At 36.2% G+C, this 22,906-nt stretch overlaps 1 protein-coding gene across 4 annotated transcripts in view; it reads left to right on the top strand.

Annotated features, from left to right (window-relative positions):
• The first annotated feature begins 4,708 nt into the window (after positions 1-4,708).
• EDEM3 (ER degradation enhancing alpha-mannosidase like protein 3) overlaps positions 4,709-22,906 on the top strand; it is an 89,798-nt gene continuing 71,600 nt past the window's right edge. For 2 of the 4 annotated variants that reach the window (XM_029229064.1, XM_029229066.1), the window contains exons 1-3: positions 4,971-5,131; positions 9,445-9,490; positions 22,523-22,623. In XM_029229064.1, the coding sequence (XP_029084897.1) occupies positions 4,971-5,131; positions 9,445-9,490; positions 22,523-22,623 (308 nt within the window). Of the gene's footprint in view, positions 5,132-9,444; positions 9,491-22,522; positions 22,624-22,906 lie in introns of all 4 variants that reach the window. The other 2 variants (XM_029229067.1, XM_029229065.1) reach the window with 2 other exon arrangements.

A 22,906-nucleotide genomic window follows, 5' to 3' on the forward strand; every position in this document is an offset into this window, starting at 1 on the left:
TTATGTCATAGGGTGTTCTGCCTATGTTTTCCTCTTAGAGTTTTATAGTGTCTGGCCTTACATTTAGGTCTTTAATCCATTTGGAGTTTTTGTTTGTTTGTTTGTTTGTTTGCGGCACATGGACCTCTCACTGTTGTGGCCTCTCCCGTTGCAGCACAGGCTCTGGACACACAGGCTCAGCGGCCATGGCTTACGGGCCAAGCCGCTCCACGGCATGTGGGATCTTCCTGCAACGGGACACGAACCTGTGTCCCCTGCATCGGCAGGCAGACTCTCAACCACTGCGCCACCAGGGAAACCCCTGGAGTTTATTTTTGTGTATGGTGTTAGGAGTGTTCTAATTTCATTCTTTTATATGTAGCTGTCCAGTTTTCCCAGCACCACTTATTGAAGAGGCTGTCTTTTCTCCATTGTATACTCTTGCCTCCTTTATCAAAGATAAGGTGACCATGTGTGTGTGGGTTTATCTCTGGCCTTTCTATCCTGTTCCATTGATCTATATTTCTGTTTTTGTGCCAGTACCATACTGTCTTGATTACTGTAGCTTTGTAGTATAGTCTGAAGCCCAGGAGCCTGATTCCTCCAGCTCCGTTTCCTTTCTCAAGATTGTTTTGGCTATTCGGGGTCTTTTGTGTTTCCATACAACTTGTGAAATTTTTTGTTCTAGTTCTGTGAAAAATGCCATTGGTAGTTTGATAGGGATTGCTTTGAATCTGTAGATTGCTTTGGGTAGTAGAGTCATTTTCACAATGTTGATTCTTCCAATCCAAGAACATGGTATATCTCTCCATCTGTTTGTATCTTCTTTAAGTTCTTTCATCAGTGTCTTATAGTTTTCTGCATACAGGTCTTTTGTCTCCTTAGGTAGGTTTATTCCTAGGTATTTTCTTCTTTTTGTTGCAATGGTAAATGGGAGTGTTTCCTTCATTTCTCTTTCAGATTTTTCATCATTAGTGTATAGGAATGCAAGAGATTTCTGTGCATTAATTTTGTATCCTGCTACTCTACCAAATTCATTGATTAGCTCTAGTAGTTTTCTAGTAACATCTTTAGGATTCTCTATGTATAGTATCATGTCATCTGCACACAGTGACAGTTTCACTTCTTTTCCAGTTTGGACTCCTTTTATTTCTTTTTCTTCTCTGATTGCTGGGGCTAAAACTTCCAAAACTATGTTGAATAATAGTGGTGAGAGTGGGCAACCTTGTCTTGTTCCTGATGTTAGTGGCAATGGTTTGTTTTTTACCATTGAGAGCGACGTTGACCATGGGTTTGTCACATATGGCCTTTATTATGTTGAGGTAGGTTCCCTCTATGCCTACTTTCTGGAGAGTTTTTATCATAAACGGGTGTTGAATTTTGTCAAAAGCTTTTTCTGCATCTATTGAGATGATCGTATGGTTTTTACTCTTCAATTTGTTAATATGGTGTATCACATTGATTGATTTGCATATATTGACGAATCCTTGCATTCCTGGAGTAAACCCCACTTGATCATGGTGTATGATCCTTTTAATGTGCTGTTGGATTCTGTTTGCTAGTATTTTGTTGAGGATTTTTGCATCTATGTTCGTCAGAGACATTGGCCTATAGTTTTCTTTTTTTGTGACATCTTTGATTTTGGTATCAGGGTGATGGTGGCCTTGTAGAATGAGTTTGGGAGTGTCTCTCCCTCTGCTATATTTTGGAGGAGTTTGAGAAGGATAGGTGTTAGCTCTTCTCTAAATGTTTGATAGAATTTGCCTGTGAAGCCATCTGGTCCTGGGCTTTTGTTTGTTGGAAGATTTTTAATCGCAGTTTCAATTTCAGTGCTTGGGATCGGTCTGCTTATAGTTTCTATTTCTTCCTGGTTCAGTCTCGGAAGGTTGTGTTTCCTATATACATTTTATCACTAAGTATATAAGTTCTAAAATACTGTGTGTAGGTTTTGAAATAATGAATGTCAAACTTTCCTGGTGTTCACGAAGTGCCAGTGAGCTAAGAATTTCTATTATTTCCAGTAAGGGGTTTAAATGGGTTCTTTTTTGAAATGCACTTTGTGAATATATTTTTATTTCACTTCCACAGGCTCCACTTTAGATACGTTAACTTGCAATGCTTTTTAGGCCACAGCTTTTATCCTTATGGTTTTGCAGAGATTAGTGAAAAATGGACTCAACCATTGGCTAGAAATTGAATTTCAGTAAGAGAGAAAAAGATGCTTATTATTTAGCAAGTCAACAAAGAATATGTTCTGTGTTATCATTATACACCTTTAAAGTGCAGTGTTAGCTTAAAAACAAATAAGCCAAGGGGAAAAAAATCCCAGAAAATGCTACACATTAAAAGCCAGTACTTTTTCTTTTTGAGAACATTGTTTCTCAGTGACAGTTACTAGTCAATATTGACTTCTTATAAAGGATTGGAACATCAGGAAGGCAAAGAAGATTGACCACATTTCAATATAATTGAAGGTCGCTGACTGTTTTTCTATTTTCTTTGTTTCTAGTTTTCAAATTCTGAATGATTCGTGTTGACCTTTAGCTTGCCGTGTTCTCTGTGCCAGAGCCAAGAACAATTCACAGGTATTATTTACCTAGCTAACTTCATCATTAAAGCTGCCAAAGAGGATCCAGGATGGGACCAACATAGGGTTGCAGGTCTGTACAAAGGATAAAATGAAATATTGTACAGAAGTGACCTCATGTGTTTTCACAGCCTCCATATAAGTAGATAAGAACTATTATTCCCACTTTATAGATATGGAAACTGAAGGGATAAGGAAACAGGTAAGTATACCCAACATTTATTGAGCATGTGTAATATGAGAGGCACAGTGCTGAGTTTTGGAACATACATATAAATAAGGTAAGGTCAATACCCTCCATGCAGTCACAATGTAGTGGACATGGCTGACTGTGAAAAACACAATAATAAGGACACAGAATACAATGGGAGGATGATGTCTAATGGCTGGAAGGTTTTGGAAGGATTTTGTGGAGGTGGAATCTGAGCAGAGACTTAATGGGTAGTGAGTATTCTACAGACAAAGATGGTGGGACAGCAGAGAGGATGGTAACAGCAAAGGCATAGGAAGGATATAGTATGAGAATCTGTTAGTTTTCTCATAGGACTTGAGTGCAGGGCAGGGGTAGAAGGGAGATAACATGTTCAGAGGATTTGTACATGTCCTTGAATGCCAACTCTGGTAGCAATGTAGAGAAAAGTTAGGGTGGCAAGGAGATAATTTAGGAGGCTATTGTGATGGTTCAGGAAAGAGGTAATGGAGGCTTGAACTGAGCAGAAGCAGGAGTAGAAAGAAAGGTAGTGATAGCAGAAGTAGAATCTATGTAATTGTCAAGTGATTGGGCATAGACTGTGAAGGAGGAGGATGAGTTGAAGATGATTCTGACATATTGAGTCAGTTAACATTATTATATTTGAGCTTACCCTTGGGCCAGACAGAAGGGAATTTCTATTGGGGAGGTGGAAATGTGGGTCTGGAGATCAGGACAGACACTGAGTTAGAAATCAACCACAGGGATATGATGGTACAAAGAGAAACCGACGAAAAGAAAACCTTAAAATTTTAAGACAGAGAGGGGTAATAAAGGCCGAGGAGTCATTGGTGTCACCTGAATGGTCGGTCTGATTGGGAAGCAGAGGATGTAAGATGATAGAAATCAAGGAAGAACAGCTGAGCTGCTGAGGGTAAGAGTAAGCGATTTCCTGTGGTCACAGAGGTCACGACCAAGCTCCTAAACTCTGCACCTACCTACTGAATTATTACACAAGAAAAACAGTGTGGTTTTTCAAGGGGATTTTACTCCTCATTTTCCCTCGGCCATCAAAATTAATTGCAAGTTCCAATTTTCATTAAACTTTCTTTGCAGCTCACACTAGCTTCCTTACATTGAGCTTTCTAGATGACTATTATTAATCAAGTACGAGGCCCCCCCCCGTGCCCTCCTTCACTCTTGTGGTTACATGCAAGGGCTTCCAAGTCACAGAGGCTGTTTGGAATCTAACCCAGCAGTGTGACGAGGCTCATTACCTAACTTCTCTGGCCTCGGTTTCCTCGTTTGCAAAATGGGGGCGGTGGTGGTACTCACCTATTAGAGTTGAGAAGAGTGCATGAGAGAATGCAAGTAAAACTCTCAGCACATTGCCGTCAAAGGCTCAATTCATTTTTGCTGTTACAGTATTGAAATCTCCCTGAAGGTAGAAGACTACTCCAATAGGACTACTTTTCCCTAAGGCGTGCAGCACTGATCTGAGGCCGTCTGAGCCTCATCCTGCCAGCCCTCAGCGAAACGCACACGTAGGAAGAGGGATAAAGAGCTGACGGGTTCTCCGGGACTCGGCAGCCCAGGGCGGCTGGCTGCAGGGAGCCGGGGGAGGAGGGATCGCAGGAACCGCCCGAGCCCCTCGGGGGACCACACGTCACAGGGTGCAGCGCGCCCACCCAGAGTGGAAATTTAGCCCGGTGGAGTCGGATTGCGAGAGAGCCGCGGAGGAAGCAGTGCACGCTGGGAGCGGTAGTTTTCAGGCCTCAAGTTCACGGGTCGGAGGATGGCCGAGGCGAAAGGTCCATCCCCGGTCCCGCCTTTTGTCCACGTCTCACTTCTCCCAGCCAATGCTCTCTCCTGTCCCCCGGGCCAGCCCCTCTCCGATCCGGCCCCTATTGGCCTTGAGGCTCAGCGTCTTGGGCCCTACCCGGAAGTAGCGTTTGGGGAGGTGGTTTCCTAGACTACGACACCGGAAAGCTGGGGGAGGTGCTCTGGGCTGCTGAGAGCGGAGGGCGGTGGCAGCGCTGGCGCTAGAGACCGGCTCAGTGGCTTCGGGAAGCAGCTCGGCGACGGCGGACGCTCGCGTTCCTCCGCATCCCGGCCTCGACACGGCTCGCAGCTCCTTTGCCACCGGCGTCCGGCAATGTGTCCCACCGGCCGGGCGTAGCAGCTGCGCGTGCGCGTGCGCGGAACCGCGGGGCCATGAGCGAAGCCGGCGGCGGCCGGGGCTTTGGGTACTCGGTCCCCCAGCGAGCGCCATGGAGCCTGGTGGCGGCGACGGCCGCGCTCTGCCTCGTGTCGGCCACGTCCGTGTGGACGGCGGGGGCCTCGCCCATGAGTAGGGAGGAGAAACAGAAGCTTGGGTAAGGGTGCTTGGAAGCCTGGGGTGGGTTTCCTCGTGAGGCTGACCACGGGCGAGGTGCCTGTCATTGCGACCCGGGCGCCCAGTGGCCTCTCCTGTCGCGATTGGGACGGCTGTTGCCTCGAGAGAACCCTGGCGGGGTGGACAGGGTCCGGGAAAGTGGGGGTCGCCGCCCGCGATGCTACCTCGCGGGACTGTCGGGGTGTCGCCCGGGCCGTCTGTGACACGTGCAGGCTCCTTAAGGCCAGCCGCGGTGTGTCAACGCGGCTGCCATGTCACTGGCCCGTGAAGGGGGCTACACACCGTTTCCCTGCGCGCGAGAGTTCCGAGGTTGCCTTTCATCAGAGACGTGGTTAGATTTCTTGCACAAGTGAGCTCCCAGGTGGGAAATGTTGCTGATCTCACAGCAGTTAAGGAAATCATGTTTACACCTGTTACGGAATAGGGGGCGTTCATTGGAACTTGAACTTTACACGTTTTACTATTTCCTTGCAGTGGTTTTTTGCACTGCATTTTCATAGTAGAACAATATTTGATGGTAGTATTCAAAAGCCTCAATTAAATATACCTATTCACTTTACTCAAAGTAGTTTTATCAGTCTTGAAAGTCATAAAATCATACGTTATATGTACAGCATTTAATTTAGAGTAAGTGTTCCTAATACACACCAGGTCCCACAAATGAATAAGGAAAAAGCCAAGAACCAGTAGAAAATGGGCAAAGGGTGTGAAGAGTTAATTCACACAAGAGGAAATGCAAATGGTCAATAAACATGAAGTTACTCAACCTCATAAATGTGAGAGATGCTGACTAAAACAATGAAATAGCTGGGTTTTTTGCCATCAGGCTGGTAAATACAAAACACAATACGTGGATGGAGTACTGACTGGATAGTTGAGGTATGAGAAGAAACTTGGTGGGAGTGTAAATTGCTGTAATTTATTGACAGTCTCCTAAAATTTAAATTGTATGTATTCTTTGATTCATTAATCCCATCTCAGGGAATCTATCCTACAGAAATAAAAGCACTATTAAAGTAGAGATAGGTGTACAGGGATGTGCATTTTGAAAGAACAGAGCTGTTCCTTGGAGCATCCATATTATGGAATAATATTCAGATACTAAGGAGGAGTTAGGTCATCGGAAGGCTACCCAGAATATACTCCCAAGGCCAAAAAGATGTAAGCTGTAGAATACTATCTGTAGTATCCCATATTTTTAAAAAAACACAAAAAAACGGAGAAGAAATTGTTTAAGCTCAGAAAAACATGGAAAGATGACTACCTCCTGGAGTTACAATGGAGGTGAGGTCAAACCATCAGGTTTTATTTTATCGACATATACAGACTTCCATATTGTTTAAATTGTTGCAAGAGTCTTGTATTAGTTTTTAAATAAAATAGCAATAAAAGACACTTGTTGGAAAATTTAAAGTGTCAGTTATCAAAACAAAATTACCAGTAAACTCTAATAAGTGTCTTAAATTTTCTCTTTGTGAATTTAATGTATCACTGATAACTGCTTTACTGAATACCCTACCCTGTGCCAGGCACTTTACATATACTATCTCTGTAATCCTCTCTACTTCTTAATGAGGTGGATGCGATCCCCATTTTGCAGATGAGGAAATTGAGACTCAAGGTTGACTTGTTCAACGTTACAGAGCTAAGTAAATGTTGGAGCCAGTATTCAAACCCGGGTCTGTATGACTTCAGAGCCTGTGCTCACTCCACTCTGCTACACTTCCATAAGACTTGGAGAGAGAAGCTTCAAGTCTGTTAAGGACAGCAAGTATTTTTATTTGATCACAACTCCCCTTTCTCCTTTTTTTGTTAAAAATTTTTGTTTGAAGAAAAGTCATTGGATAACTCATTTTTGACCAAAATAAATTTTTAACTGTAGAGCTCCAACCAAATTGGCTTGAGATTTCAGCTCAAATTTTGAGATCATTCATGAAAGTGAAGTTACAGTTATTTAGGCTTGTTAATTTAGATTGCCTTACTCTAGGGTAAGAGTAGAATAAGAGTCTATAGCTACAAACCACAAATACACGTTGCTTGACTGCTTTCTCATCCAGGAATTTTCAGGAAACGGAACTATGATTTATTAGGTTTACCTGTACAATTTTTTTTGAAAATCCAAATAATGATTTATGATAAAAAACAAAATGCCTATCCCTTTCCCTACCCCCCGCCCAAACTAAACTGATGATAAAGACTGAAATTATCATGAATAGTAAGCAATTGCTCGGTTGCTTGCAGTTTATAGTTTATGGAATTATTTACCTGGTTATATGTAGTCTTATACTTCCTGGAATTCATTTTTTGTTTTTGTGTTTTAAATGTTACAAAAGTTGTTAATGTTTTTACTTAAAAAATGAAGTATAAAACAGTTCAATTTCTGTAGCATGTTGGCAAGCAATGTAACTATAGAAAAAGCTGATTTATAGATCTAATTTCCAATACATTTTTATCCAGTTGTTGAATAGATATAAAACCTTATAGAAAAAAAATCTCTATATAATATAGTAATTATTCTGCCATTCTGTATTTAAATGAGTGTTAGGACTTATATGTGTAGTTAGGAAAGAGAGAGAGCTCAACTGGATATTAAATACCTCACTTTGAAGTATTTGTTGTGAAATTTGATGATCATGTGCTGCATAAATGTAAGGATTGGAAAATAATGTGTCCTTGTTTGCAGTCGTGATTTATTCATAGTCTTGAAGCTTGAATGCTTGCAAAGTTGGGTTAACAAGTTAAAGCTTATGTTACCTGTAATACACGTGTCTAGGCCCTACTATTACCAGTTACAGAAATTTACTTCTTGACAACAATTTTGTATTAATTCTATTTCAGGGGAAGGAAAAGAGAATTTCCATATTCCATTTATTGATATCAGTGCTTGAAGGGAAAATTTGGCTCCTTTTTTTTGGTTTGTTTATTAGCTAATTTGAGAGCTCTTTATCACCTGCAATATAATAAAAAAAAGTCTAGAAGGATTTTTTGAGATACTCTGTAATTTTCTGAGATAACTTGATCCATATTCTATCATACATATAAACATATAAAGAATTAGTGTTTTGGCAAAGTGACTTATCACCTTGTTAATGATTAGGTGTTTTTAAATGATTATTATTTGTAAAAAGTTGTCAGGACTTAGCTTGTTCAGTTCACAAGTTTGAGTGTACTTGATTCTGCTGGTTATTATAGCCAGGATCTGGAAATTAGTCCTTTTCTGTCTGCTAGCTATATTATTACCAGTATTTCATCATCCGTGATTACAATTTTTAAAATGATAATTGCAATATAACAGGAGGTAAAGTAAAAATATATCCAGCCATTTTCTTTAATATTCTCTTCAATTCTTGCCATTAGTGATTGGAACTTTGGGAATAATAGTAAGAATTAATAAAAGATTATTAAAATATTTTTCTTCTGCTAATTATTGAGAGACTTGGCCTTGCCTAGCCGTAACATTTTTTGCAGTTTTTCCTATAACCCTCACTCCCCCAATTTGAGAGTGTTTAATTGAAAGACTGATTCCTTGGTCCCAATCTTGCAGATTTTGACTTAGTAAATCTGGCGTGGGGATCAGAAATTTCCATTTTACACAGTCATTTTGGGGATTTTGAGAAACAGAGTTAGCCAAAATACACAGATCTCTTTTCGAGAATTAGTTTTCTCATATCAGGGGTAAATATTGTTTATTTGACTTTTGACAAAGTTTTTTAAAGGAGCCAAAGGTACATCATAAAATGTATCTTTTGGAAATATGACAGACATAAACAGAAATGTGTTAAACTAGGCATTAGTGATCTTATTCATTTAAGGGGAAAGGCAGAGGCTTCATAGAGTATCGTTATTTCATAGCAATACACACACCAACCCCTTTCTTTTGGTAGAATGTATAGTATAAGCAATAAATGATAACAATTATTTCTTTTGGGTCTCTTCAATATTTTCCCCTTTCAAGACATTTATGTTAAATAATTTTGTTAAGAGGTAATTGTTTTTCATCATCAGATTTTCTTCTCTGCATGGCATGTATCATTCAGCAGTTTTCTTAGGAAATATTATAAAATGACTTTTACATAAATTGCTAGAATAGGAAAAGTTTGGCTCATCTCTGCGTGATTCGTGAAAGCTTGCCTACTAACATGGGTGTATTTCCTGACCCTGTTTGTGTTCCTTCCTAACTAAATTTTTCTTTTGTTTTTTATTGGTATATGTTTATGAAGGAGCATTAACTTTTTGAAAGACAATAAATAGAATATACTTAACTTTTTCCCATTTCTGCTCTTTTAAAATTAGGAATCAAGTACTGGAAATGTTTGATCATGCTTACGGTAACTACATGGTAAGTAGAAAGCTTATCTTTATATACCATTTATGAGAGCTGATTATTATGTGAGCACAGTCAACTGGGAATTTTAAAACCTGAATTAATATGTTTTATTTCCTTTAAAAAGTTGTTATTAATTTTTTTAAGGAAGTTTTTAAAAAATAGTACAAACATAGACTAACAGAGTATTCCTGATAGTGGTTCTTAGAGAACCAATTTATTGAATAGGTAAGAATAAATTGAATTAGATTATGAAACTTTGTATTTAAATAGTTTCCTTTGATGCTATCAACAGTGTTTATTAAATATATAGTTAAGGTGGATGTAAACATGAATAAGATGTTATCTCTGGCCTTAAGGAAATTGATTCTCTTAATTAAAAAAAAAACTATTTACAAAATTACTTTATTCACTCTGAAAAAAACAATTGCTTAAGAGAGTCAAACTGTCACCTAGTTTCTGTCCAAATTATATCCTCATAGTATGCCTTGATTTGAATATATTTTGCTTTCTAGATATGCTGATCCATATTGTTTTAAAATGTCTTAGTGCTCACTTGAGATGAAGTAGCAAGTTCAGTTTTACAAGATGAAAAAGTTCTGGAGACCTGTTGCGCCATGGTGAATATACTTAACGCTGCTAAACTTACACTTAAAGATGGTAAATTTTCTGTTACATGTTTTGAACCACAATTAAAAATTTAATCCCCCTATAGTACAGGGGTAGGAGGTGGGGAAGGACATCTGTAGCTGCTCCCCCGCCCTGGCCACCTCTTGCCACTCAATAAAATGATCTTAAACTGCAAAAACATAGTGATAATAATTTTTAAAAGATAACTAGCCAGCAAATTTTAGAGTTCAAAACATAATTTTACATGTAAATTTGTGTAATTTTGAAGAGTTTAATCAAATTATTCTGAGAATTACTTCTTATGCCTTGTTATGTCAGCAGATCTTCTTTTATGATTAAGGCCTATAAAATGTAGTTGGGAAAAGTTTGGCAGAGCACTAACTTTAATTGATTCTGCTTTAAGAATTTTTCAACTGATTCTGAGTCTATTTTTCTATTACCCAAAAATCTTTATATATTGACATTATCTTTATGAACATGTAAGTACATATGCTTTTATGCATTTTTGTATTTTTTAAACATGTCTTATATTTGATAATTCTTATTCCCTTTTATACTGTACAGTTTTTAAGAGCACATACTGAGTTCTTAAATGTTTTTAGGACATGATGGAGATGAAGTTTCAGGTATTTTTAACCATGTTGAAAACACAGTTTTGAATTCATTTCTCGAGACTCAGCCATTCCCTTAACATTTCTTTCAAAATCATTTATCCCTGGTTAATTCAGTTTGGGCAAAGCATAATTTAACAAATCTAAGCTAGTAGTTTTAAGGTGGCCAAGTGGGTCCAGGATACACCCTCAAACCTAAGCCATGTCATAAATGCATACTTTTCGTTCCAAAGTTGAATGCAGTGGTGTACAGCTGGATTAATTCAATACATCTCACTCTGAATAGGATCCTCTCTTTGTAAAGCACGGTATCTTTAACATCTTGTTCCTTATTAGGTAAACAGCTGAAAGTTATATCAGTACATTTTTTCCTACTATAGAAATGGGTTTCTGACAGAGCAGGTACCAAGGGCAGCCCTCAGAGGACTTCCTGGTCCAATTCCTATTTATTGGACCCTAACTGGGTAACTTTCTATTATACCCACCTGCCTACAAGATCTAAAAGAGAGGGATTTCAATTCCAAAGACTGGAAACTCCTGGAATTAACACCCCTCTCCATTTTTCCAGTGGAGTCACACCCACCTGCAGTCTACTGCAATATGTATTTTAAAATATTCAACTGTTTTACAACATGAGTGACTCTTGCAATGTACTTGTGCTATGTTCAACTTATGTGAGGTTTGTAACCCAAGATTTAGTCTAGAATTCACACTTCCCCTTTTCAAGTTCTCAACTAACATGAAACAGTTCTAAAATATTAAACAGAGACCAGGTGCCCTGTACTTGTTATATGAAGTCAGCTGAAAATTTTTTCTAGTTCCTATACTCAGAAACACTGTTAGCTTGCTGTAGAGTAAAAGTGTATATAGGTTTTATAGTGAGACGGGTTTGAGTTCAAATCCTATCTCAGCTATTTAGCTTGGACCCTAAACAGATCATTTAATCCCCCTGAGCAGTGTCTTCCTATGTAAAATGGGGATAAGTACAAAGGATTATTGTAGATTCTAGGATTTTTGAGAACAAGAGACCATTTTCTTTAATTTTTAATAAATTCATCTTCTGTGCCTGTGCCTAGCTAGCATCATGCCTGGTACATAAATGTTTTATGTTTTGGTTTTTTGGTTTTGAAAGAACTGAACTGAATTCTTGTGAAGGTGTAATCGGATTGTTTTTTGCATTTGATTATTGTGATATATCTTTGCCTTTTAAAATCAAAGAAATCATTTAGTAAATTTTATTAAAAATACAAGTTAATGGTAAATTTGGGGATCTATAACTCTGTTTACTTTGGTGTAGTCAGTTGCCTCCTATGCTAAAATGTAAAATGCCTGGCACGTGGTAGGCATTTAATAAATGTTGAAAACTTTTCATTTCTTACTAGTTTTTAAAAATATTTCTCTCCAGTCTAGTATACAATTACAGCAATTCCTTTTAACTTTCTTGGTTCCCGGGAAAACACTGTTATTTTCCAAAGACAAGCAAAATAATATGATTAAGAGCAAGAACTCTGGAAATGAAGCAGGACACCCTGAGGTGGCTCTGCCACCTACCAGCTGGGTTACAATGGGAAAGTTACCAGATCTCCCTGTATTTCTTCATCTCTCTGAAATGGTTCACCTGCCTCACAATGTTGTTGCAAGGATTAAACAAGTTAATACAATTAAAGTGCTTAGAACTTGTGTCCAGCAAATAGGAAGCACTGTGTAAGAGTTTACTGCTACCAACTGCTGCTGCTACCATCACTGCTACCAGTAATTCATTCTCTACCTGAGATTGAAATTGCCCTCCTAAAATTTGTCGAGGCTTTAACTCAGAACTCATTCCCCAGATTGTGCATAGAACTTTCTTCAAACACACTCATTCTTTCCTTGTTCTAGGCATGCAGGCTTTGAGCTTTTTTTTTTTTTTAATGACTCCCCAGGTTCTGTTAATGCTGTTTTTCAATAACAATGCCCTGCCAGCCTTAGGTAGATTACTGCATCTCTACCATCTCTTGGTGTTACATCCAGGAATTTTCTGATTTTATCAATTAATAGCATAAGTACTGACAATCGTAACAACTGTACTTGACAGATCTCTAGCCCCAATTAGACTGCAGTTTATCCACAATGAATTGCACAGATGGCTTTCTCTTTTCCCCAAATAGCATGAAATTAGATGTTTGTTTTGGCAGTTCTTGAGTGACCTTATTTACCTTAGACCACAGCTACTTTAGGGCTTCTATTAGCATGTTTTTAGTATTTGTGCTGAGGTCTGTTTGCAGATTAATTTAGATGACAAAATACGTGTATTTAGGCCACCAAATAACCATTTTGGATCTGAGCTCTCTGATCTGATCTTTGTCTTGTAATGTTTTTCCTGTCTACTGTAGATAACTCAATTATTCACTGTTATAAGCAGAAACTACTTTGGTAGAGCCCTAAACATTATAAATAAACTCTAAAATCGTTGGTAAGCACAGTTTCCTTTAACTAGTAGCATCATACCAATAACCACTTTTAAGCTTGATTTTGTGAGTGCACAGTTCAGAGAAAGAGATCAGTCTTTATCATTTAAATAAAAGGAACTGTTTTAAAATGTAACTTTCTTGTGGATTTCTAGATTTATGTAAGTTTTCTTAGAATTATTTTTTTTCTAATTTTTTAAAAACATTTTTTATTGTGGTAAAATATACATAACATGAAATTTACCATTTTAACCCTTTTTAAGTGTACAGTCCTATGGCATTAATTACATTGACATTGTTGTGTAAATATCACCATCCATCTCTAGAACTTTTTCATATTTCCTTTTTGAAACTGTGTACCTAATGTTTCTTTTTGATAGTTTCTTCATCAAAAAGAGTACTTCTGTAAATAAAGTAGTTTAGAAGTGATATTAATAGTTGGGAGGAGGGAAGATATAAATGTATGTACATTTTTTTGCATAGACGATTGTAGGACTACCTTTTATTAACGATTGTTCCTTGGCCTCTACTTACAGAACATCCTAAAAACCTGCCAAAACGACTTAAGAAATTCTCTAGTATCCTCTCATAGTTTTTGTTTTTTTAAATCACACTCTGATATTCCATGTAGGATTTTAATAGAACCAGGTCTTTCTATTTATTTAGGTAGAATTTATAGAGAAAAAGATTTCCAATTTCAAATGCATGGTTCTGAGTCAGACAGTTGTATATAGTTGTTTAACCACCACCACATTTATGATCTAGAACATTTCCATCACCCCAAAAAGCTTCCTCATGCTCCTATGCAGTCAGTTCCTTTTCTCCACCTCTGACCTCTAGCAACCATTGTGATTGGCTCTTTGTCACTAGTTTTCCCTTTTCTAGGATTTCATATCAGTGACATCTTAAAATATGTATGTAGTGTTTTGGTTCACATTCTTTCCTGTAGCGTGCTGTTTTTGAGATTTGTCCATGTTGTTGGAGATATTGTAGTTCCTATTTATTGCTCAGTAGTATTCGTTGATTTGATAGAACACAGTTTATTTATTCATTCACCAGTTGATAAATATTTAGCTTGTTTCTGGTCTTTGGCTATTACTAAAAGACTGCTGTGAACTTGTGAATGCAAATTTTTATGTGGACATACATTTTCATACTTAGGAATGGGATTGCTAGGTCATATGGGAAGGTTAAGTTTAACTTTTTATAAGAAACTGCCAAACTTTTCTAAAGTGACTGTAACATTTTGCATTCCACACAAGCAATTATAAGAATTTTAGTTGCTCCACACCTTCTCCAACACTATGTATTTTCAGTCTTTTTAATTTTAGCCATTCTAGTGGGTGTGTAGTGGTATTTTGTTGTGATTTTAATTTGATTTTTTTCTGATGACTAATGATGTTGAAAATCTTTCCATGTGCTTAGTAAATCTTTTTTTGGTGAAACATCTGTTCAGATCTCTTGCCATTTTAAAATCAGGTCATTTGTCCTGTTATAACTGAGTCATAAGAGATATATATTTTCTGGATATCAGTCCTTTATCACATCTGTGTTTTGCAGGTATTTTCTCCCCGTCTGTACTTTGCCGTTTAATTTCTTAATGTCTTTTGAAGTGCAAATGTTTTAAATTGTGACCAAGCCCAATTTATCCTTTTTCTTTTATGATTCATCTCTTTTATAGCCTACCTAAAAAAATATTTGCCTGGCCCAGGGTCACAAAGATTTTCTTGTTTTCTTCTAGCTGTTTTATAATTTTAGCTTTTTCAATGAGATCTATTACCCATTTTGAGTTAATGTTTGTATATATGATGTGAGGTAAAGGTTTCTTTATATATATATTTTTTCTATGTGGATATCCAATTATTCCAGCACTATTTGTAGAAAAAAGTATTTCCTTGCCCCACTGAATTACTTTGGCACCTTTGTAAAATCAATTAGCTGTATATGCATGGATCTGTTTGTAGACTCTGTATTTTTTTCCACTGGTAAATATCTATTTGTACATCAATATCACCCTGTCTTGAGTTACGTGATATTAAGTCCTGAAATCAGGCAATGTAAGTCTTTCAGCTTTGTTCTTTTTCAAAATTGTTTTGAATATTTTAGGTTCTTTGCATTTCCATGTAAATGTTAGAATCATGTTGTCAATTTCTACAAAAAAAAGCCTATTGAGCTATTGATTGGGATTATGTTGAAATCTATAGATCAATTTGGAGAGATTGACTTCTTAACAGTATCAAGTCTTTCAATCCATGAACATGATGTCTCTGTCCATTTATTTAGTTCTTATTGTTAGCAATGGTTTGTACTTTCCAGTGTACAGGTCTTGCACATCTTTTGTTAAATTTATTCATAATTATTTCACATTTTTTATGCAATTGTAAATGGTAGTTTTTCAAATTTTAATTTCCAATTGTCCATGTTATACAGAAATACAACTTTTTTCTGATAACCTTAGATCCTTGCTAAATTCACTTATTTCTAGTAGCTTTTTTGGTAGATTCCTTAGGATTTCCCACATGGTCAATCATGTCATCTGCAAACAAAGACTCTTCGTTCTTCCTTCCTCCAAACTATGTGCCTTTTATTTCTTATTATAGCAGTGGCTAGGACTTACAGTATTATGTTGAAAAGAAGTGGTGAGATCCTTGTCTCATTCCTAATCTTATGGAGAAAGCAGTTAGCCTTTCACTGTTAAGTATGATATTGGCTGTAGGTTTTTCATAGATGCTCTATATTAAGTTCCTTTCTATTTCTAGTTTGCTGAGAATTTTCATCATCACAGGGTATTTACTGAATTAAGTCAAATGCTTTTTCTGCATTATTGATAACAATCTTCCTAAAACAATCTGTTGGTAGCAGAACTTTATTTCATTATAACATTATTTATTATTTATTTCATATAATATTATTTCATAAGTTCAATTAACTTTATCATTGATCAAAACCAAATTGATTAACATATATTGAAGAATTTGGAAACTTTTGTTCTCATCGTATTTTGATTAGAAACTTTTAAAGCATGCTAACACTCTACTCAGTTGTGGTTAATTTAAAATTTTATGAGACAACTGCAGTTTTGTTACTTATTTCTCCTCAGCGCTGTGAAACATTCCAGAAAATATGTTACCTCCAAGGATCATATGTTCAATGTAGAAGTATTAATAATTTAATAGTTTAGATAAATGGAATCCTTAACACCTGAAAAATGGTTTAATAAGTGAGTATAAATAGTGAACAAAAGGAAAAAGGAAAATTTGACTTGGAGTGAAAAGAGAACTGAGAAATTATGCAAGTTCAATCAGTAATTAGCATATGCTATCAATATATGATACATCTATCTTTTATTAAGTATCATTTAGTTTTTATTTTAGGAAGGAATACCTTACCTGCCTCAAGGAGGGAGGTGTTTAACAGTAAGGATCTGGAATAAACCATTTGAAATGTATGTAACTTTATGGGAAATTAAATAGATTTGATATCTTCAATAACTCACTATTATAAATAATACTTTTGTCTTATTAGTAGAATAAAGTCTCTTCCCTTTGCCTAGTTTTTGGAATTGGTTTTACTAAAAAGTCAGTTTTGGATGCCACTTTGATTTGAGTGTTTTGAAGCAGAGTTATATCAAAGTGGCAGTAAATTTAGAATCTGATGTGGAGAGTCTACTATGTTTTGTTTTATTTTATGTTTTTGCTCTTACTTTTAGCTAGGCACCTGTTCTACTTAATTGATATAGGACTCTTTTATCACCTGAGTTTTATTTTGAGTGATAATTTTTAAAGGTTTTTTTTTTCTGGCTCTGAGTCATAGCAGTATGAATTTCTTATCCTTTGTTTTGGCAATACATTGTGAAGAGAAGGCATTACTGTAACCTCAAATAGCCAGGATGTTTGAAGTGTAATACAGCTGTTTATGTGCCATGTATGCATTTCTCTGAATTTATGCAAACCAACTGTAGCTAGCTTTGTGGTTAACCCAAAGAAAAGGCTGTGGTTTTGTTTCTATCGTTAATGTTGAAACGGGGACATAAAGTATTTTTACACCTGGTTCAAAACTCCCTTATTTGATTATTCTGGTTTGCAGTTGCTATTAATATTTTTCTTACCTGGATGAGCTTTGGGTTTGAGTTTATTTCAGACAAAGGTGTTTGTGTATGTTTGTGAGTGTTTTGCAAAACCCTAAAAATAGTAGTATTAAGCTTTATGAGCAGCGGTTTAAAAAGTCAAGAGCTCTTTACAATCAGATTAACATTTGAATGATCTCTTACAAAGTACCTTGCAAAATATATCAGCAAGTTTTAAAAAATATTATTTATCTTGAGTTACTTCTAAGTGTTGTTTATATGTGTTAGATATAAAACTATAAAGCAGGTGGGATAGGGAGGGTGGGAGGGAGACGCAAGAGGGAGGAGATATGGGAACATATGTATATGTATAACTGATTCACTTTGTTATAAAGCAGAAACTAACACACCATTGTAAAGCAATTATACTCCAATAAAGATGTAAAAACAAAAACAAAACTATAAAGCAATAAAAACATTGTGCATTCTGATAAATCACGGTTCTATTGGAATTAACTGAAAAAGTAGTTAGGAACTTGACATCTAAAAGACACATGTAAAAGTAATTAGGAATTTATACTAAAAATATATAGTATTAATATTATGAAATATTGAATTCAGAATTTAGTAGCTGCATGTGGATTCTAATTATATCAAAACATTTGTTGCCTGGAATCCTTTCCTCAGGAAATAAATCATTGTAGAGCACAAAACTTTTTAAAATACCTGAAGGATTGCAGTCTGCGGTGCTTTTTGTATTTAGTCTACTTTAATTTAAAAAAAATTTTAATTAATTTATTTTTGGCTGCATTGGGTCTTTGTTGCTGCGCACAGGTTTTCTCTAGTCGCGGCGAGTGGGGGCTATTCCTCGTTGTGGTGTGCGGGGCTTCTCATCGTGGTGGCTTCTCTTGTTGCAGAGCACGGGCTCTAGGCACGTGGGCTCTAGAGCGCAGGCTCAGCAGTTGTGGCACATGGGCCTAGGTGCTCCGTGGCATGCGGGATCTTTCCGGACCAGGGCTCGAACCCGTGTCCCCTGCATCGGCAGGCGGATTCTTAACCACTACACCACCAGGGAAGCCCTTTAATTTAAAAAAATTATTTTTGATCTTTCCCTTTGTGTTCACCATGTGTTTAGTGTTCCTGACCTCTGTTCTGTTTTTCTGCTGCTAATGTGCTGTGAGTTTGGAATCTAGATAATCGAGTTTAGTGAGAGGCAGTAGGATAGAGTTGGACATTGGGAATCAGGAATATTTTTGCTGAATTTTAAGAATTAAGAATCATGTGGACATACAGGTATAGGAGGAACAAGTCATCTTCAAGGTACAAAAGATCAGACTAGTCTTAGAAACTTTGCCAAGGTGACACTTAATGAACAAGAAGGGTGTGGAATAGTCTTTTCAGATTTCTGAAGGAAAGAACATATGTTGCAGGCATTTTATAACCATTCGATTGTTCTTCAAGTATAAGGCAAGAGCCAGCCTAACCCAGAAGTACCAGAAAAATAACAGTACTGATGACACTATTTTAAAATAACTAAACAAAAATAACTTACATGAGAACAAAGTTCAGGCAACCAAGAGATGAATCAAAATAAAAACTCAAGAATGGAGAAGCCAAAGAAAAATGGTGTGTGTTGACTCCATTTAAGTAGAATTCTAACACTAGCAACTGTGGGAATTATAGTTCCAGACCAGAATACAAATGTTATAAACTTTTTAAAATCTTTGTCAAACATTAAAAATTTTCTTTCTGATGAATATAAATGTACAGAGAAATTTTTTAAATAGCTGAAACTATCATTTAGTATACCATAATTCAAAATATTAGAGACTTTGAAATTTAAAATGTTATTTCTTTGCAAAAACTTCACTAAGTTAGAACAGTGCTTGCCTTGCTTGCCTTCTTCTCATTGTATAACTCAAGATATGGACCATACATCTCTGCTATACCTTGTATAGAAGGTATAAAAATTTCAATATTTGGATCAGCTTCAAAAATTTTAGCCTTTGCCCTCTGTGTCATGAAATATCTCTGGGAATTCCTTTAATGGGGAGTTTTCTGCAGGCAATATTTCCTCTGCAATGTCTTTATCCTTTTATGTCACAACCAGTTTTTTCATCTACGTGGATAATTTGGCCTTCACTAAATTCCTCTGGCTGCATATCTAGATACTGTTTGAATGGCAGCAGTATCAACATTCCATGGTCAGCTGTTTCTTCTATAACCCCTTTTATGTTCAATTTGAATTTCACTTACAGTGTTATCACTTTTCATTTCTTTGTGAACTTTCATCCTCGTTGGTTAATTTCCTCTTTTGATTATTTATTTTTATAAATTGTCAAACTGTCATGTAGGATTATCACTAGGTGACAAGGAGGCACATAACTTCATGCTTGCTGTCTGTGAGCTAAACAATAGATACACAGTGATCAGTCACTAATTCCACTTTGAAAGGAGTTGTGTGATTGATCACTGATTATTTACATAGTGATCTGTGGATTGAAGAACAAGCATCAAAGTTTGCATTCTGTGCAATTGCTTAATAATACAGTGGCACCTGAGATTTGAACTATGTTTTCGAGAGTTTATTTAAGTAAATTGTGGATCTCAATTTTTAAGTGTATAATGAAAACATGCAAAGTGAAAACTGCCTATAATAATATAATTGATAAAAATCCTGAGTTGAATTGGGGAAAGGTAAGAGTATATTAATCCTATTATTCTTGTCAAGTAGTCAGTAAATATTGTCTAAAGTTGAAATATGTAAATACAGTGATTCTAGCTTCTAAATGTTTCTCATAGTCACATTTTATTAATTTTAGAAGAATCTTTTAGGGACACTCCCCTGGTGAAGAAAATACAAACTTCAGCAGGTTTTTCTTATTTCCCTCCTTTTCTGTTAAGACCCTCAACCAGTAGGTGGAGATATTCTAGTCCAGTTTCATTGAAGCAACTACCCAACTTAAAGAACCTACTTCACTGGCTTATGGCCATGCATGCAGGGCCAACAGCATCAAATCTCATACCCTTTGGGCATTAACATATTTCCCACTAAGGCCTGTCTTTTTATTCCTAATGCCCATGTTGTGGTCAGTGCAGCTTCACCTTCTACACTCAGCTATTCAGTTTTAGTACTTGAACATTTCTTTCCTCATTCGCAAGCTCAGCTATGTATTAAAAAGAATTTTAAAAATTTATACAACATTTCACTGTGTGTAGTAGACAGGAGGGAGGATTCTTGCATGTGCTTCATTATCACCTAGACTAGAAATACTGTGTCATGATCATTCATTAAAAAAATCTATTCAATAGTATGCCAGACTATAAAGTGCCTATTAGTTGAATCACTCTGTTGTACACCTGAAACTGACATAATTTTGTACATCAACCTATTTCAATAAAAAAGCACCTATTAAGAAATATGTGAGACCTATATGAGGAAACTGAATTCATAAAAGAAGATCTGAATGAATACATTGATGTAGTATTCCTAGATTGGAAGATTTCATTGGTAAAGATATCAATTCTCCCCAATTTAAGCTCTTCCAATTAAACTCTCAATGGAATTTTAAGGAAATTTTAAAGTTATCCAGAAGAGTAAACTTGAAAAAGTCATTAAGAAAATTTAGAAGAAAATAATTGAGGGGAGTGAACTGCTTAACCAAGTAGCAAGGCATGTTGCAAAGATAGAATGATTAAGATAATGGTTTTGAAGCAGGAAGTAGGTTTGTGGAACAAAGTAGAGGCTACACAACTGTATGTTTGTGTAGACATTTTTGAACTAATAAGCTGTATTTCAAGCAATTAGGGAAAGGATGAATATTTTAAAAGGTGGTATGTAAGAAATTGGCTATTTGGGGGAACAAATACAGTTACATCCCTATTTCACATCATAAACAAGATTAGATTCCAGGTGGAGTAAAATATCTAGACATAATAAAAATAAAATTATAAGAGTACTGTTTTCAGAGACTCAAGATAGCCTTCTTAACCATACCTGAAATTTAGAAACTATGAAGAAAGAGACTAATAGATATAACTACATATATAAAGCTTAAAGTAAAAAATACCATAAACAAAGTTAAAAGCCAAATGAAAGACAGGAGAAAAATGCTTACTGTGTATAACAGTGTGTAAGGAGTCTCTTGGCTAATAAGACAACCAATAGAAAATGAACAAAGGGTATAAACAGACATTTCAAAAAAAGAAATAGCAATGGCTAATACAAAAAGATATTTATCCTCATTAATAATGAAACTTGAGATACCATTTTTTATCCACGCTATTGGCAAAATGTAAACTATTGATCATCTCCTATGTTAGAGTATTGTAGGAGTGTAAATAGGTGTCTTCAGTTTGATAGTAGCTATCAAAAATTAAATATCCATACCTTCGACCCATTGGGTCTGGCTTTAGGGATTTAATCCGTAGGAATACAAGCATATGTACAAAAGACATGGGCATATAGCTGTTTATTGAAGCATTTTTTATACAGTGAAAAATTGAATTCAACCTGCACATTCATCAATAGAGGAATAAATAAATAAATTTTAGCATATTCATTCTTTGGAATAGAATATGAGGAGGAAGTACTATGAAGTAAGTGTATAGGCTCTGGGGTCAGGTTGCCAGGTTCGAATTCTGGATCCATCATTTACTAGTTGCATAACATAGGCTTACTTAACTTTTCTGGGCCTCAGTTTTCTCATCTATAAAATGGAAATAATTGAATCTGTTTCAGAGGGTTGTGTGATAAAGTATATAGAACAGTGCTTAGAACATAAGTACTCAATAATACTAACTAATATTAAATTATCACTTTGCAGTTATTAAAAAGAATAAAATACATCTGTAAAATTCCAGCATGGCAAACCCCATAGTGATTTAAGTAAACAAATTTTAGGACAGTGTATGCATATGGCATGAGTACCTATTTGTAAATGAAATTTTTAAATGATACATGTGCATGTATTTCAGTGTGTGTGGATAAATCTGGAAGGATAAATGCCAATTGTAACAGTAATTATCTCTGGGGAGTGAGATTGGGTGGAGGGGAAACGGATTGTCAGATTTTCAAAGAAATATTTTCCTGTATTTTTTTTCCAAGCAGGTATTGTATTTATAGCTAAAAAGTTTTTTTTTTCTTTTAAGGTTCCATACACTGTAAGGATAGTAGAATTTTTGATTAACTTTTATTTTACTTAAAAAAAAAAACCTGTGAAAAGTTGTGTTATCTAAATGATGGGTGCTTTCTCTTGTTTTCCTTAGTGACTCACTGAGATTTTCCTTGCAGGAACATGCGTACCCAGCTGATGAACTCATGCCTTTGACCTGCAGAGGTCGAGTTAGAGGCCAAGAGCCAAGTCGGGGTGATGTTGATGATGCCTTGGGAAAGTGAGTATTAACAAAGGGATGGCATGGCATCTGAGAGTTCCCAAGTCTTAAGACATCTCAGAGGCAGTGTACAGTTGTATATCTGGGGATTGGTTAAATTTCAAAGACTGCTTTAAGTATTACATTAAGTTCCTTTATTCTTTTCTGTTATCTTTTGTAAAATATTAATCAGTTTACCTCTTAGATCAGTGAAAAGTTGAGTAGTTAAGATGGATGTAACTTTTAGAATGTGTATAAAGTCATTGATGTGTTATAAGATGTTGATGCTTTAGTATTTTTATTT

This window comes from Monodon monoceros, unplaced genomic scaffold, assembly GCF_005190385.1.
Source record: "Monodon monoceros isolate NGI ecotype Baffin Bay Population unplaced genomic scaffold, NGI_Narwhal_1 Super_Scaffold_18, whole genome shotgun sequence".
NCBI classification, from domain to species: Eukaryota; Metazoa; Chordata; class Mammalia; order Artiodactyla; family Monodontidae; genus Monodon; species Monodon monoceros.